General features: G+C 39.7%; 3 protein-coding genes across 3 annotated transcripts; all 3 read left to right on the plus strand.

The window, feature by feature from the left end:
- The first annotated feature begins 1842 nt into the window (after nt 1-1842).
- LOC149013623 (uncharacterized) lies at nt 1843-5454 on the plus strand. The gene is made up of 3 exons (XM_089158875.1): nt 1843-3260; nt 4293-4410; nt 4499-5454. The coding sequence occupies exons 1-3, from the start codon at nt 2424-2426 to the stop codon at nt 5065-5067; spliced, it is 1524 nt and encodes a 507-aa protein (XP_089015001.1). The 5' UTR covers nt 1843-2423; the 3' UTR covers nt 5068-5454.
- Nucleotides 5455-9284: 3830 nt separating this feature from the next.
- Nucleotides 9285-11565, plus strand: LOC149013624 (UDP-galactose/UDP-glucose transporter 2-like). Its single transcript, XM_089159174.1, has 7 exons — nt 9285-9905; nt 10102-10130; nt 10231-10432; nt 10534-10776; nt 10899-11000; nt 11105-11212; nt 11309-11565. Exons 1-7 carry the CDS (start codon nt 9780-9782, stop codon nt 11537-11539), a joined length of 1041 nt encoding a protein of 346 aa, XP_089015300.1. The 5' UTR covers nt 9285-9779; the 3' UTR covers nt 11540-11565.
- Nucleotides 11566-12108: 543 nt separating this feature from the next.
- LOC149013625 (uncharacterized) lies at nt 12109-13628 on the plus strand. The gene is made up of 3 exons (XM_089158844.1): nt 12109-12505; nt 12667-12887; nt 12972-13628. Exons 1-3 carry the CDS (start codon nt 12295-12297, stop codon nt 13353-13355), a joined length of 816 nt encoding a protein of 271 aa, XP_089014970.1. The 5' UTR covers nt 12109-12294; the 3' UTR covers nt 13356-13628.
- The last annotated feature ends 7 nt before the right edge of the window (nt 13629-13635 follow it).

Raw genomic sequence — 13635 nt, forward strand, 5'->3', positions numbered from 1 at the left:
GGTTAAAGACCCAACTTCCCTAGGGGAGGTCTTGGGTTCGCACCCATTCGACAGCATTAATATAACAAGCTCCCTTGGTGATATAATCAAGACCCAGCTTCCGTAGGGGAGGTCTTGGGTTCGCACCCATTCGGCAGCATTAATATAACAAGCTCCCTTGATGATATAATCAAGGTGCAAGCAAGCGTACTTTTGTGGAAAAAAGAAACTTATTATCAGCCTTTTATTTGATATATATGTACACTACTGCGTCTAAAATAGCCTTTTAATTTCTTTGTTTTCTCAGCCTTTTATTTTATATATATGTACACTACTGTGCACAGCAAAAGAAGTTTGCACCATCTAGTCTTTTATTTCCTTGGGAATTATGTACTTTTAGAAGAAAAATAAATAAATTTTCTTGAATTTTGGCATTCAAAACATGTTTCAATTATTATTAGCTTACAGTGTATGTAATATGTTTTGAATAATTTAACAAAATGAATGTGCTTCTAAGGCAAATATAGTAATCTTGTTAGCCTCAGAAGAACAAAAACAGTAAGATCAAAAAAAGTTCCTTGACTTCCTTCTACCATACCTCCTCGATCCACCGACAAGAACACATGGTTGCCAAGATCCTTGTCCCTGTGAATAGTTCATGTGTACTTTGAAAGCGACGTGACCCTTACCTGAGAAAAAAACTTTTATTTATGTACTTGTAAGTGAAAATAAATAATCATGTTTGGTGGTTACATAAGAAACCCATTTAATTATTTTTGCTATTAATAAATTATTTTTTTGGTAAATAAAAGAGAAGATGCAGTAGCAGCAATCTAGCCCCCACCAGAAGCTTAGTATAGTCCATAGAAGTCGATATCACTCATGCTTAATTAGGCTAAATAGCACACTTGACACAACTGTCCAATGCAAGAAATAGAGAAGCAGAAGGGATTCAAACTTGGAATATGAAGTTTACCAAACCACTTGGGACTGAGCTTGGCACCACTAGATCTCCACCCCGATGGTTGCTATCAAGAATTCAAGATGATTTTCTCGGGAGAATAGAAACATGTTTGGAACAAATTTTCAAGCTTAATTTTATTGTTAATTTTCAATCTCCAAACGCCATACATGACGAATTTTTTTTATAGTACCCTAATGCCTAGTAGAGATCTTATACATCTTGCCACGTGTATTTGTTTTTATTACAGGCGGGAGGGGCCCTATGAAGATAATTTCAAGCTTCTTTATACTTTTATAATAACCGGAGACTCGAGGTTCTCGAAAGTGTAAATTGGAAAATTATCATTACTGAACGATCTGCGCAATGCGCAATTGCGCATGCATGCAGGGCCTGGCCCGCCAGGCCCATGCGATGTCGCTGCTCCGAATCGCGAATCATATCGAAAATCAATTATATTCAAATTATTATCCAATTCTTATCTGGGCTTCTTGTGTAGTTGCAATGATTTCTCTATAACTCACATCTGATATGATCTAGACCATTAGATTGGCATCAGAAAGTGAAATAAGTATTGTCTTGTTTTAAAAACAGATTCTAAATTAATGAACAAGGATGAGAGAGTAATGATGGCACGATCGTGGAGTCTGAGATTCCATTCTGACGCTGGAAGTTAAAGACAGTTCAGCCACACACGTGTGCAAGCCCTGGTTGGAAGGAAAAATAAATATCAGTAATTAGGTCAACTAGGTGTCTCCGCAAAGAGACATGCCGGTATTGCACGAGTCCAAGAAACGGATCTCCACCTAATCCGGCGTTGCAACTGTTGTTGTCTTCGGTTAATATTCAAACCCTAACAAGAAGCATCCGCGCTCGTGCGTCTCTCCATCCCTGCTGTTCTTCGTTTCTGTTTTCTCTCTCTCCTCTTCCGTGGCTTTAGCCGGGTTTCTTACCTGGAATACCTGGAGATCTTCACCCTCAGAAGCTACCTCTCTCTTTCTTGTTTAGCCATTTGCATTTTAAACTTTTCCCTTTATATTTATATATATCCCTTCTTTAAATTTTCAAACTACTTCACTCACTCACTCCAACTCCAACTACTACACTCACTCAATCCTTCCATCTCTTTGTTTGCTCATGCTGTTCCTTTGCTCTCTTTGCTTTTTTTTTCTTTTCTTTGCATTTGATGCCAAATCAGTAAAGCTGCTAAGTTTACAACAGTGGTTCTGAAGCTCCTGCAACTGAATTGATGGTGGCTTTATGGTCTTCCCTTTCTCACAGTTTCACAGCCAATCGTTCTTAACTTAAATGCTCTCTGCAAAATCTTACCAATCTTCAAGAAGATAGCTAGTGTCAGGTTTTCAGGGTTCAGCCTTTGTTAGTTGTTACCCACTCCATATTTCTGTCTCTGCCCTCCCTTAGTTGTCTATTTCGCCTCGCCTTCTTCTCCACATTCCAGATCCAAACACTGTTTCCCAAAGCAATGGCTAACTTGAGTTCTGGTCCAGGGAGCGAATCGAGAAGGAGGAAACCGTTCCCAGTCGAACGGAGGCCTCAGATGCTGAAAGATCTTCTTATGGACGATTTGAGCTCATGTTCATCTAATGGCTTCCGTTCTTTTCCTCGACGCGCATGTTGTTCAACTGTTCCAAATCTGGTGGAAATGGATCTCAAACCAAGAGATTCAAATCACTCTGGAAGACTAATGAGAAGCCGTTCCAAAGCGGCTTCCAGGACGATCACTGCATTCCACAAAGCATCAGAGTTTGTGACTAAGGTGGTCAAACATCTCCCATTTTCCTCCACAAAGGCTCTGTCGCAACCACAAAGCACCCAGAAGAAACAGGGAATCCTCCCAAGAAGCCTTTCAAGGAGGCTGAGGAGGAGTTTCTGGAAGAAAAGGGTTGTAGTGGAAAACTACAATATCAAAGAGATCAAGGTGAAAGTGATGATTAAGGACATCATAAGATGGAAATCGTTTAGGGATTTAATCGAAGAGAAGCAGCAGCAGGTAGCTTTGGACTTCTCTCCCTCTCCTCTTCAAATCAGTACCATCTCCGCCTCTGATGGTGACACAACTACCATCACCACTGACTCTAGTATAAGCAGCAGCAATAGCAAGAGTAACAGTTGGTCTGGTAGTGATTTCACGTCGGAATATTCACACTCATCTGGTGGTAGTTCTGATTATTCCGGTGAAAACGAAGGTGAGGAGGTCATTAAAGAATGCTCCATAGACAAGAAAGCGACGACCAACGAAGGACACAATGCGATCCGTGAGGATTCCATGGAGACAACGACTAACTCTGCAGACACAAAGGTAAGCTTCCGGCTACTCATTTAATGCTTCTCATTAATACGATACACTATTATCTGTCTGTTGGTTAGGGTTTCTTCAAAATGGGTGGTTCATACAATCATAAGCTTTCAGCTTCAGATTCGATCTGCATTGTTCCATCTGCCGACGCTCCAGAAATTCATTAGTTTTCATTTTGTTGCCTTCAATTTTGCTTCAGTTGAATTTACAGTCACATTTTCCTGTGTGTTTGAATCATCTTTGTCGGTGGGTTAAGTAGTCTGGTGGAATTTTTTTAATGATTTTGTCCAAATGGTGGAATTTTCAATTAAATTTATAAGGTTCTTGATTTCTCCCGTACGCCGTTGCTTCCTCTGCTGGTTTAAGACAAACCTAGAAGAAAAATGAATTAAAATATACAAGTGGAACGGGGATTCGGAGATTCAGAGATTCGAATTCGTAAGATTAGCTTTCTGCTAATATATTATCGCATTGTTTTCTATTACTCCTTTGACCCTCCCTAATCTATCGCTCATGGGATTCACCGCTGCTTGAATCTTTTCTCCTCGTTTCTCATCTGTGAGAACGCCCATGTGACGTGTTTCTCTAGAACCGTCAGATCCAGGTCAAGAGTTTAATATGGCTAGTTGGATTCGAATCTGAGGTTGCAGAGAAAAACACATTATCCCTGCTAGAAATAAGTCAAATACACCTGGGACGTAATCTTTTACTCCATTTGACAGTATTGACCTGAGTCGCTTTCTTGCGTTTTCAAAATTGCATTATTTTTTTCCTGTTCAGTTGCTCTGAAGCTTCTAATTAAAATGAGTTGGTGGATCAATTAAGGGTATTTTATATGAACGTTGGACCACTATTGGGACAACGGAGACTGAAAAAAAATAGGGTTGAAAGTTGAAACGAAGCATTGAAGCATGTAATCTAATCTAAAACTATTTCTTCCACCGAAAGAAAGAAAAATCTAAAACTATTTCTGCAATTTTAGTTTCATTTGAAACTTTTTGAAGTTCTAACGGTTCTCTACTATTTTGGTTTCAGGGAGACACTCCACGCGAGGAAAAAGAGCAGTTTAGCCCAGTTTCAATACTTGATTTTCCAGATGATGGAGAGACAGAGACGCCATCGTCAATCCACCAGAGCCTTGCCAACGTTGAGAGTATGTCTCATAGCTCATCAAATTCTTATCTTTCATCAAAGAGTTAGGATTCAATGAGTTTGGTATTAATGATACAATTTTTGAACAGGGACGAGGCGTAAGCTAATGCTGAAGATCCGAAGGTTTGAAAGCCTTGCTGAACTGGAACCCGTGGACCTTGACAAGAGGATCGCATTGCTGGAGGGGGATGTTTCTACTGAGAGCTCCCATGATGGCTTACAAGTCTCCCAAGAAGGTGAAGATGAGCAAGGATGCGAGGCAAAGGTAGCAGAAGATAGGGCAGTTGAGTTGCTTAACATTATGAAAACAACAATCTCTTGGACAACAGGGAATCTGGATGGTTTATTGCTGGATTTTTTCAAGGAAATAACCATGGGAAGACCTAATCAAATGAAAACCATAGGGACAGCCACAGTAGCAGAAGTTGATGGATATGATTCAAAGGAGGTAGTGAAGGTAGCAATGGATTGGGTACGGGAAGAGAAACCGATGGCTTTGGGGTTGGAATACAGAAGGGAGACATATGTAACAGAAATGGAGAGTGAAAGAGGGAAGTGGAGGAAGTTTGACGAAGAACAAGGCGAAATTGTAGCGGAAATAGAGTCTGGGGTGTTGGGTACTTTGGTAGATGAACTGTTGGTTGATCTCTTCTCTTAAGAGAGCTTCCAATCTTAAGTTTTCAATCGATGACCGCACCAGTTCATCATTAGAGGATGAACTGAAGGTTTTCTGATTGATACAAACTCAAGGTGGTTCTCGTCATTTGAAATAGGAGTTGAAATGACCAAACCACCTCGAGGCTGGAGACAAGATGCTGCAGAATCCAAGCAGAGCACTTTCGACATGACAAGCAGCGAGAGTGAAGAGAACCTGTGCAGCAGGCACCTTGTTTGGGAAGGGAGAAAACTCGAGGGGCAGCAACTCGTGCCTCGCTAAAGACTGCAGCTGCGGCAGGGTCTGTTCCGGCCCTACTACTGCTAGCTAGGAAGTTTTGGTACTACTGTACATGCCTGCCGTGTAGGTCATGTCAAGCTTATTTGAACAGTATGAATTCTTTTGACTTTTTTTTTTTTTTTTTTTAAATACTGAATCACTGATTTAAGAGGATTTCCCTTGCCTGGATTTTACCAATAAACAAACAGCCTTTGGCAATGAAGTGGGTTTCTATTTCCACACACTGGGTTAAAGACCCAATGAGCTCTTCTCAGTTGATGAAGCATCACCCACATTAGCAAACTAAAAGCAACATATTTTGGTTATTGGAAGATCGACCAAACTATGCTTAAGAATCAAACCCTTTATTCAATAGCAGGTCGTGATTGAACTCTTTGTAATTATTGAATCTAAGTTCCCAAAGGGTCATACCAAAGTTGAAAGACTCAACTTTCACTAGAAGTAGTGAAGAGCCCTCAACGCCAAGGATATAGTACTCTAAAGACCATGTTATCAAACAAAAGAAACATTTGGGCTGAGTGAGTTTACAACAATGGATACTGTCATTCTCAACATGGGATGTGATAAGGGAAAATATGAACTGGTCTAAACCAGTTCGGGTTAATCCAAACCAGGTCGGAATGATCCATTGGATCGGGTAGACCCATCAGGTCGGACAAATCCGAACTAGACCCATCAGGTCGGGTAAATCCAAACTAGACCAAGTGAGGTCGGTAAAATAGTGAATTGTACTCCAAGAAGAATAGCATTCCAATAGAATTCAACTATTCGTATTCAAGTGGTACTCAATCACTAAAATTCGCATTACCACCGACTTACTAGGTTTGAGTTCCACCCAACTCTTTGGATCTATAAAGGTAGGGAGCACAGGAAGATCGCTGAATAGAACTTCACTATTCGTATTATTTTGTTCATTCTTTCTTATCTTCCTTAGTCGGATTCCTACTAGATCGTCGGGGTGACTTGCCTCCCGGTCGGCTCATCCTTGCAGTTCACCTGGTGAAGGGCGCGTTGTGCGGCGGATGTATGTAGGGGTGTAAAATGATAGGATAGTGGTAATACTATGTCCACATCTTATTATATTTGGACGGATTCAAATGATAATCTGATAGTTATTTTTTTGAATAGATTATTCTAAATGGCAATGAATACAGATTGAATAAAAATTTTTGTTTACCTAGTAACATCTTTACCACTTTATTTGTGAGAGTTAGGTTTGAAATTTAAAATTTTAACAATTTTGGTAATTATTTTAATAGAAAATCTAGAAAATTTATTCACATTTCTCAAGTAAAAAATATATAAAATAAGAAAAACAAATCAAAATAAATAACTTAATCTAATAATTTTATCGGATAATAACTTGTTAGAAAGAGGTATACCATATCCGCATCCTATTAGTAATGGACGGATTCAGATACTCCTAAACGGATGCGGATGCGAATTTGAAAGTGAATTTTAGTTATCCATTTACATCCCTAGATGTATGTCAATACAAAATGGGGGTAATTGCTTAAAATGAAGAAAGTTTTCTTGAGGGGAGTGTAAAGGCTCAAGGTCCATTATGAGTTTGGGTCCAAGTTGAAGGATGACATGGACAACGCAACAAATAGGAAAAAGAAGCCCATATAATTAAGTATTGGGCCTCTCCCCAAGACAGGTTAGCAATGGCAAAAGACTGCCACATGATTACTTGTCCAAACTGGCCTGGATCTCAGCTAAAGTGGTGTCTATGCTTGGGATTTTTATTTGCGGCAGTCGCGTTTGGCTGTCACCAATGGTCCCGATTTCACCCTGCTTACGAAAAAAATATCCAACAATTGGGATTAAAATACAGGTGTATGAATGTACATTTTTTTTGTCACGACCTTCCAAGGAAAACCTCTATTAGACAATTCACAAAATCAAACCTTGAATCCTTCTCTCCATCGAAACTCCGTTTGAAATAATCTAGAGCTTTTTTTTTTTTTTGAATGAGGTTCGTCCGATCTTTTAGTCACGACCACGATGAAAACCTCTTCGGTCAAAACCTCTAATAGATCTGACGGTGCGGCAACAGACCAGGGGATTTCGACCAGATGGGAATGCTAGGCTTGCAGCAACTGGAGATTAATAAACTAGATACTTAGAAACACGGTCTCTAAAATTTTTGGAAATCCCAAATAAAAGTCCACAGTGATAAATCTTACTCAGTAAAATTCATTTATTCGCTGACATCACGAGACGAGAAGCTCACGGACTTTAGTAACCCTAACTTCCTCCATTTGATCCATAGTGGACTTCTCCTCCTCAGGCAGATCTTCCATCAGATCGCTGAAACCAAACCACATTTTACCATCTGTGTGACGATAAGTTTTGAAGATCAATGGATGTCGTTCAATAGAGCGAATGACTTTGCGGTGCCGAGGAACCCTAGTTCACAATAGAGCTTGCCAACGTCATTGAGGTAGAGTACATGCTCGGGGTGTTTGGAGAGGAATTCTTTGCTTCTGGTAAGGAAACGAAAGAAGGCATCTCATTGGGTGACTTCTTCGAAGTTTTGAATGCGAGTAGATTCGTGTTGGATGAGTTTTGTTCTAGGGCTCTCTTTCTTTTTCTGTTTCTTCTTCGTCGTCCTCTTTGTACTAATGAATGAGGTTGAGAATGCTAAACCAAAAGAAAGACGATAGTGTTCAATAGGGTTTTATAGAGACCACACGCTCAAGGATTCTTGACGGTGAAGCATCTGCTTGAAGCAGTCGAGCAGATGCGAGAAAGGATTCAGGGTTTGATTTTGTAAATTTCTAAAATAAAAAACCTTTCAACGTATAAAAAACGAATGTATTTACATTTAGATAATTTTTCCTATTATTTATCAGCAAAATTTTCCGTAAATAACTTGTAATTTTTCAAGTAATGTTATGTAATTTACAGTAATGAATTGTCTTTAATTTCACCCATTATATTGTGTAATATGTAAAATATTATTTTTTTTTGTTTTGTACTGGTTCTTTTTTAATACTTGAAATGAAATGCCGAAAGGGTCGAACCCAAGACCTCTCCACTGAAAAGCATGTATTTTTTTTTTTGCTAACTCCGATTTTTTTATAAACCGGTGTTCGACCCGCATCGCACATCCTGGCTGTGGTGGGTGAGTCCCTAAAAATATATATTTTTACCATTCAACCAAATCTACATTGACTCACTCCCTCTTTACTTTGTTACCAACTTTTCTTCAACAAAGCCACTTGTCGCCACATAACACCACGCGTGCATCAAAAGCTTAAAAGCAGGGACGTTGTTTTTGGTAGTCTTTAACGACATTCATTAACAATTTGCCACTTGTACCTTCACAATGGAAAGTTCTTGGCAACGTGGCAATTGATCAAGTTGACCAACCCCATGAGCCTGACGTGTAGATGGATATCTTCTTGATGAAATATATAATAAAGGTTAAAAGATGTAATTTCGTACTTTCGAGATTATGACGTGTCAAATATACTTTTACTTGTTTGACGGTTTCTCGTGGGTCCCACTTTCATTGGATCCAATTAGTCTTGACCACCACGTGTCATCGTTGCAAAGGAAAGAAAATAAAATAAAACCGTTTCGCTCCATTTCTCTCGAGCAATGGAATTCCCTGTTTGACCAAATCTGCACTTAATCATATCCGTGAAGGAGACGCAGTTGCTATTGAAGATCTCATGGGCACATCGGATCACCAATCCATCGTCTCGCATAACGAGAAATAGAATTTTTTTCCTATTCCTAAGAAATTTGATATAATGGTCTTGTCTGGGTTTTTTCCCCTTCGTAGGATAGAAGAATCAGTACCCTTTAAGGAAAATTGGATCTAATTATTTTTATCATAAATCATAAATAATAAACAATATAAATGTTGAAGGATACTGATAATCAAATCTGAGAAGAAATAAATTTCTTTTCTTTTTTGGTGACAGAGACGATGAAATTTCGCCACTAATCTGTTTCACAGTCAAGGTCCTCCTCAATTTTCCGTGCGAACCAGTCATTTTTCTTTTGCTGCTACTCCTCAACTCTACAGTTCCTATATTCACTCGCAGTGGGATCAAAAAGACCAAATTCTCTCTCTCCCTCTCTCTTCATCTATTTTCAGCTTCTGGGTATAAATCAGATCAGTCTATACAAAGCATGAAATCGATATTTGCAGGAAAAAGCATTACGTCTTTATCTCTTTTTAGATACTTGGTGTCTAGTTTCTTCAGATGCTTTTCTTGTTCTTTAAATAGAACAATGCGCTTTTCCTCTATGGTTGGACATGCAGGGGAAGCATAAGGAACTTCACCCACCTTAGAAGAAACTCCGATCCTAATTCCATCACCTTTTGACATGATTTAATAGGGTCTCTTTTGGGTCTTCGATAGATTTGGCTTTCTAGCAGTAAAAACTAAAGAGGGATGAAAATCGAACAGCAATCTCGCTCACTGTTTAAGATTTCTCTCTCTGATAAACCCAAGTGGAAGCAGTTCCTTCTCTGTTCTTCGGGTTTTTTCTTCGGTTACCTCGTTAATGGCATCTGTGAGGTTTGTTTCACATGCAATGTTTTTCAATATTTCTTCAGTTGCCTCGTTAAAGTCGCTGAACATTCTGCGTCTGATTTATGAGAGCTCGATTTTGTTGTTGGCTTTTCGTATTAATCCACATTTTTTCCATTGAATTGCTTCATTTTACTTTCTTGCATGAATAATCAATTTCTAATAAATTCTATATCTCTTTCAGGAATACGTCTACAACCGTCTCCAGTTCAGGTTTGTAAATTTTCTGTATTCTGCATAATTCAATTATGCCACACTTGGTAAATCACTTATCCTAAATGTTTTTGGGTTTTGGCGTTTGGTCTTGTTTTAGTTATGGTTGGTACTTCACATTTATACAAGGCTTCGTCTATCTGCCACTGTTATACTTACAGGGATTCACCACCAAGAAGATGGTGAATCCATGGAAGACTTATGTGAAACTCTCGGCTGTATTAATGGGATCCCATGGACTAACCAAGGGCTCTTTGGCTTTTCTGAATTATCCTGCTCAGATCATGTTTAAGTCCACAAAGGTTTGTCATTCTAAAGTTAAACTTGGATAAAGATGTTACCAGCCTTTCTGTTTGTTCTGATTAATTGGGTACTTCTTGTGTGTATGGCTGTGGAAGTACAGGTGCTGCCAGTGATGCTAATGGGTGCATTCATTCCAGGTCTGAGAAGGAAGTACTCGATCCTGGAGTACTTTTCTGCTCTGCTTCTTGTAGTGGGTCTGATCATGTTCACCTTAGCAGATGCTAATACTTCTCCCAACTTTAGTATTGTTGGTGTTATAATGGTGACTGGTGCTTTAGTCATGGATTCCTTCCTGGGTAATTTCCAGGAAGCAATCTTTACCATGAACCCCGAAACCACACAGGTGGTCCATCTTTCCTCTTACTTTTTCTTTCTTATGTGTTTTGAACTTGAAGCAAACTCTTCCAGGGGTGAACAAAAGAAAAATTATGATGATTGTTCCTGTTTCATTGTATTCAAGAACAGATGGAGATGCTCTTTTGCTCAACTGTTGTTGGCCTACCTTTCTTGATTCCTCCCATGGTTGTGACTGGGGAGTTGTTCAGGGCCTGGAATTCATGTTGGCAGGTATAGGAGGAGGACAGGAATTGACGTTCTCTTTTCTTCTTTGCTGATCATGATGATGGGAATTAAGTGTTTGTTTGTTTGTTTGACTGATTGTGTTGATGCAGCATCCATATGTGTATGGGGTGCTAGTGTTTGAAGCAATAGCAACCTTTGTGGGTCAAGTCTCAGTGTTGTCTCTTATTGCCATTTTTGGGGCTGCTACAACAGCAATGGTGTGTTTGGATTCTCTTATAATCTTAATTTGATCCTGGGTTTTTGCCATTGAAATTTTTCTGAACTGCTTGCTTCTTTGTCTGTGTCAAACACAGGTGACAACAGCTAGAAAGGGTGTGACACTACTGTTATCTTACCTGATATTCACGAAGCCATTAACCGAACAGCATGGGACGGGTCTATTGCTCATATCCATGGGCATTGTGTTGAAGCTTTTACCCGAGAACAAGAAGAAGTTGCCATCCTCTTCTAAATCCACAGTAGAAGAAGAGATTCCTCTAAGTAGCAAGCCAGAAGAAGATGCAGAAAGGAGACCTTTAGTTTAATGAACAAAAATTGATCATTATTTTGTATTTGTTTTGAAGATTTTCATTATTCATCCATTTTCAACCGAAAATGGAAAAGAAAAACATAATGAGATTTTTGCAAGATTTTGTGTTGTGATATTGATATCTAACAAATAGTCTTTATTGTTTAAGGTCTTTCTTTAACTAATTCAAATGTGTTCTGTGTACATTTGGTAGTCTTTTAGATTCTTAATCATGTTTTAACTCTTCAAGTGGTCATACTCCCATTAGCAATTCAACAGATATACTGGGTTCTCGAGGTTTTCCTGCCCATCAAATACTAATGCGTTCTGGAAACAATACTTTGAAGTTAGTTACACTGCCACATTGCTTAGCATTTGTCATCTTATATCCTACCCTTCGGGAAGGTCTCATGGAAGGCATCGTAGTGAAAGTGCTGACACTTTCAAGAAGAACCAGAACCGACCCTCAGAGAGGGTTTTAAATACCATTGTAATTTGTAGTATTCTGTTCATGAATAAAATACAGAACCAGAACCAGAACCCAGGATCCTAGTGCATACGTCAACCTATTCTGAGGACACATGTCGATATAAGAAAATAACTCAGAGCAACACTTGTCGTTGTTGAACACGTATCAACGGATTCATTTCCGTGGCAACACCAAAACTTTCCTCTTTACCTTTTTCACTGTTTTACTATCCCAACCCCTGCTTTGCTTTCTGTCTCTTTTCTGTTAATCTTGTCTCACCTGCTGCCTTGCGGAGAACTCCAATGGATAGCAACACTTCTACCCACCTGCTCATATCGCAAGAGGAACCAGAAAATGGATCTCAATTGCAAAATGCTGAGACAGAGCAACAAGCAAAACCGAAAGAACCATGGAAAGGAGAATGTGTGAAAAGCATCGTGTATGCAGGCATGGACGCCATTGTCACCTGCTTCGCCCTTATCTCTTCCATATCTGCCGGTCGTCTCTCTTCCGGTTAGCCCCCTCTCCTCTTTCTCCATCTCAAATTACATTCTTGCATTTGGGTTTCTATCCAATTTACTGCATAATAAGACGAATAAGAAAATGAAAACTTTGATTTCTCTCTTTTCTGTTCTGTTTTTGACTTTCTGGGCTCCCATTTGTACCAAATCCAGTGGATGTGCTAGTGTTGGGCATTGCGAATTTAGTGGCGGATGGGATATCAATGGGGTTTGGAGATTTCGTCTCGACTAGCACAGAGAGGGATATGGCCGCAAAGGAGAGGTTGGTGACTGAGTGGGAGATCACTAACGAGCATGGCCACCCACGACAGCAGGAAGAAGACTTGATCCAGAGATATCAAGTACTTGGAATGGATTTTCATGATGCTGTCACCGTATGTCCGCATTTCTTCTACTTCTTCTTGTTTTAATCTTTCTGATAAATTGAATTCCAAATCTATTGCTGTGAACTCTGTTAGGTAGTGAAGGTGTTCTCCAAATACAAGGACATATTGGTGGACGAGAAGATGACAGCCGAGAAAGGAATGCTACCACCAGACCAATCGGAGAAGCCATGGAAGAATGGAGTCGTCACCTTCGTGGCCTTCCTGGTCTTCGGGAGTTTTCCTCTGTTGTCTTTCATCATACTCCTCCCATTTAATAGGAGTGAGTCCTTCAAATTCTGGGGTGCATGTGCCCTCTCCGCCTTGGCTCTAGCCATTCTTGGTTTGGCAAAGGCCAAGATTGCCGGACAAAACTATGGCCTCTCAGTCGCCGGCACGCTCTTCAACGGTGCCATTGCTGCTGCCTCCGCCTACTTCATAGGTTGGGCTCTCAGGGACCTTGCAGGACTTCAAGACTAAATCTCTTTTCAATGGAACATACCTGAACTAATACCGTACTACTGTTTTTTTGACTTTTTTTGCACATGCATTCGCTGCACACGTTTGGAACTGAACCATGCTGAACAATGTACCTTGCTCATGTGTGCTCAAATTCAGACTTAAAGAAAAAATCTAGACCAACCATGTAGCTCCTTTTATGTCTTCTTGCGAGGTACAGTAGTTAGAGTCAGGACCAATTGAGCTCCTATTTTGTTTGTAATGAATTGCTGAGTTCAAGCAAAGCTCAACACAGCCGACC

The sequence above is a fragment of the Hakea prostrata genome, chromosome 6 (genome assembly GCF_041222555.1).
Source record: "Hakea prostrata isolate BN-2017 chromosome 6, UWA_Hpros_2, whole genome shotgun sequence".
Classification (NCBI taxonomy): Eukaryota; Viridiplantae; Streptophyta; class Magnoliopsida; order Proteales; family Proteaceae; genus Hakea; species Hakea prostrata.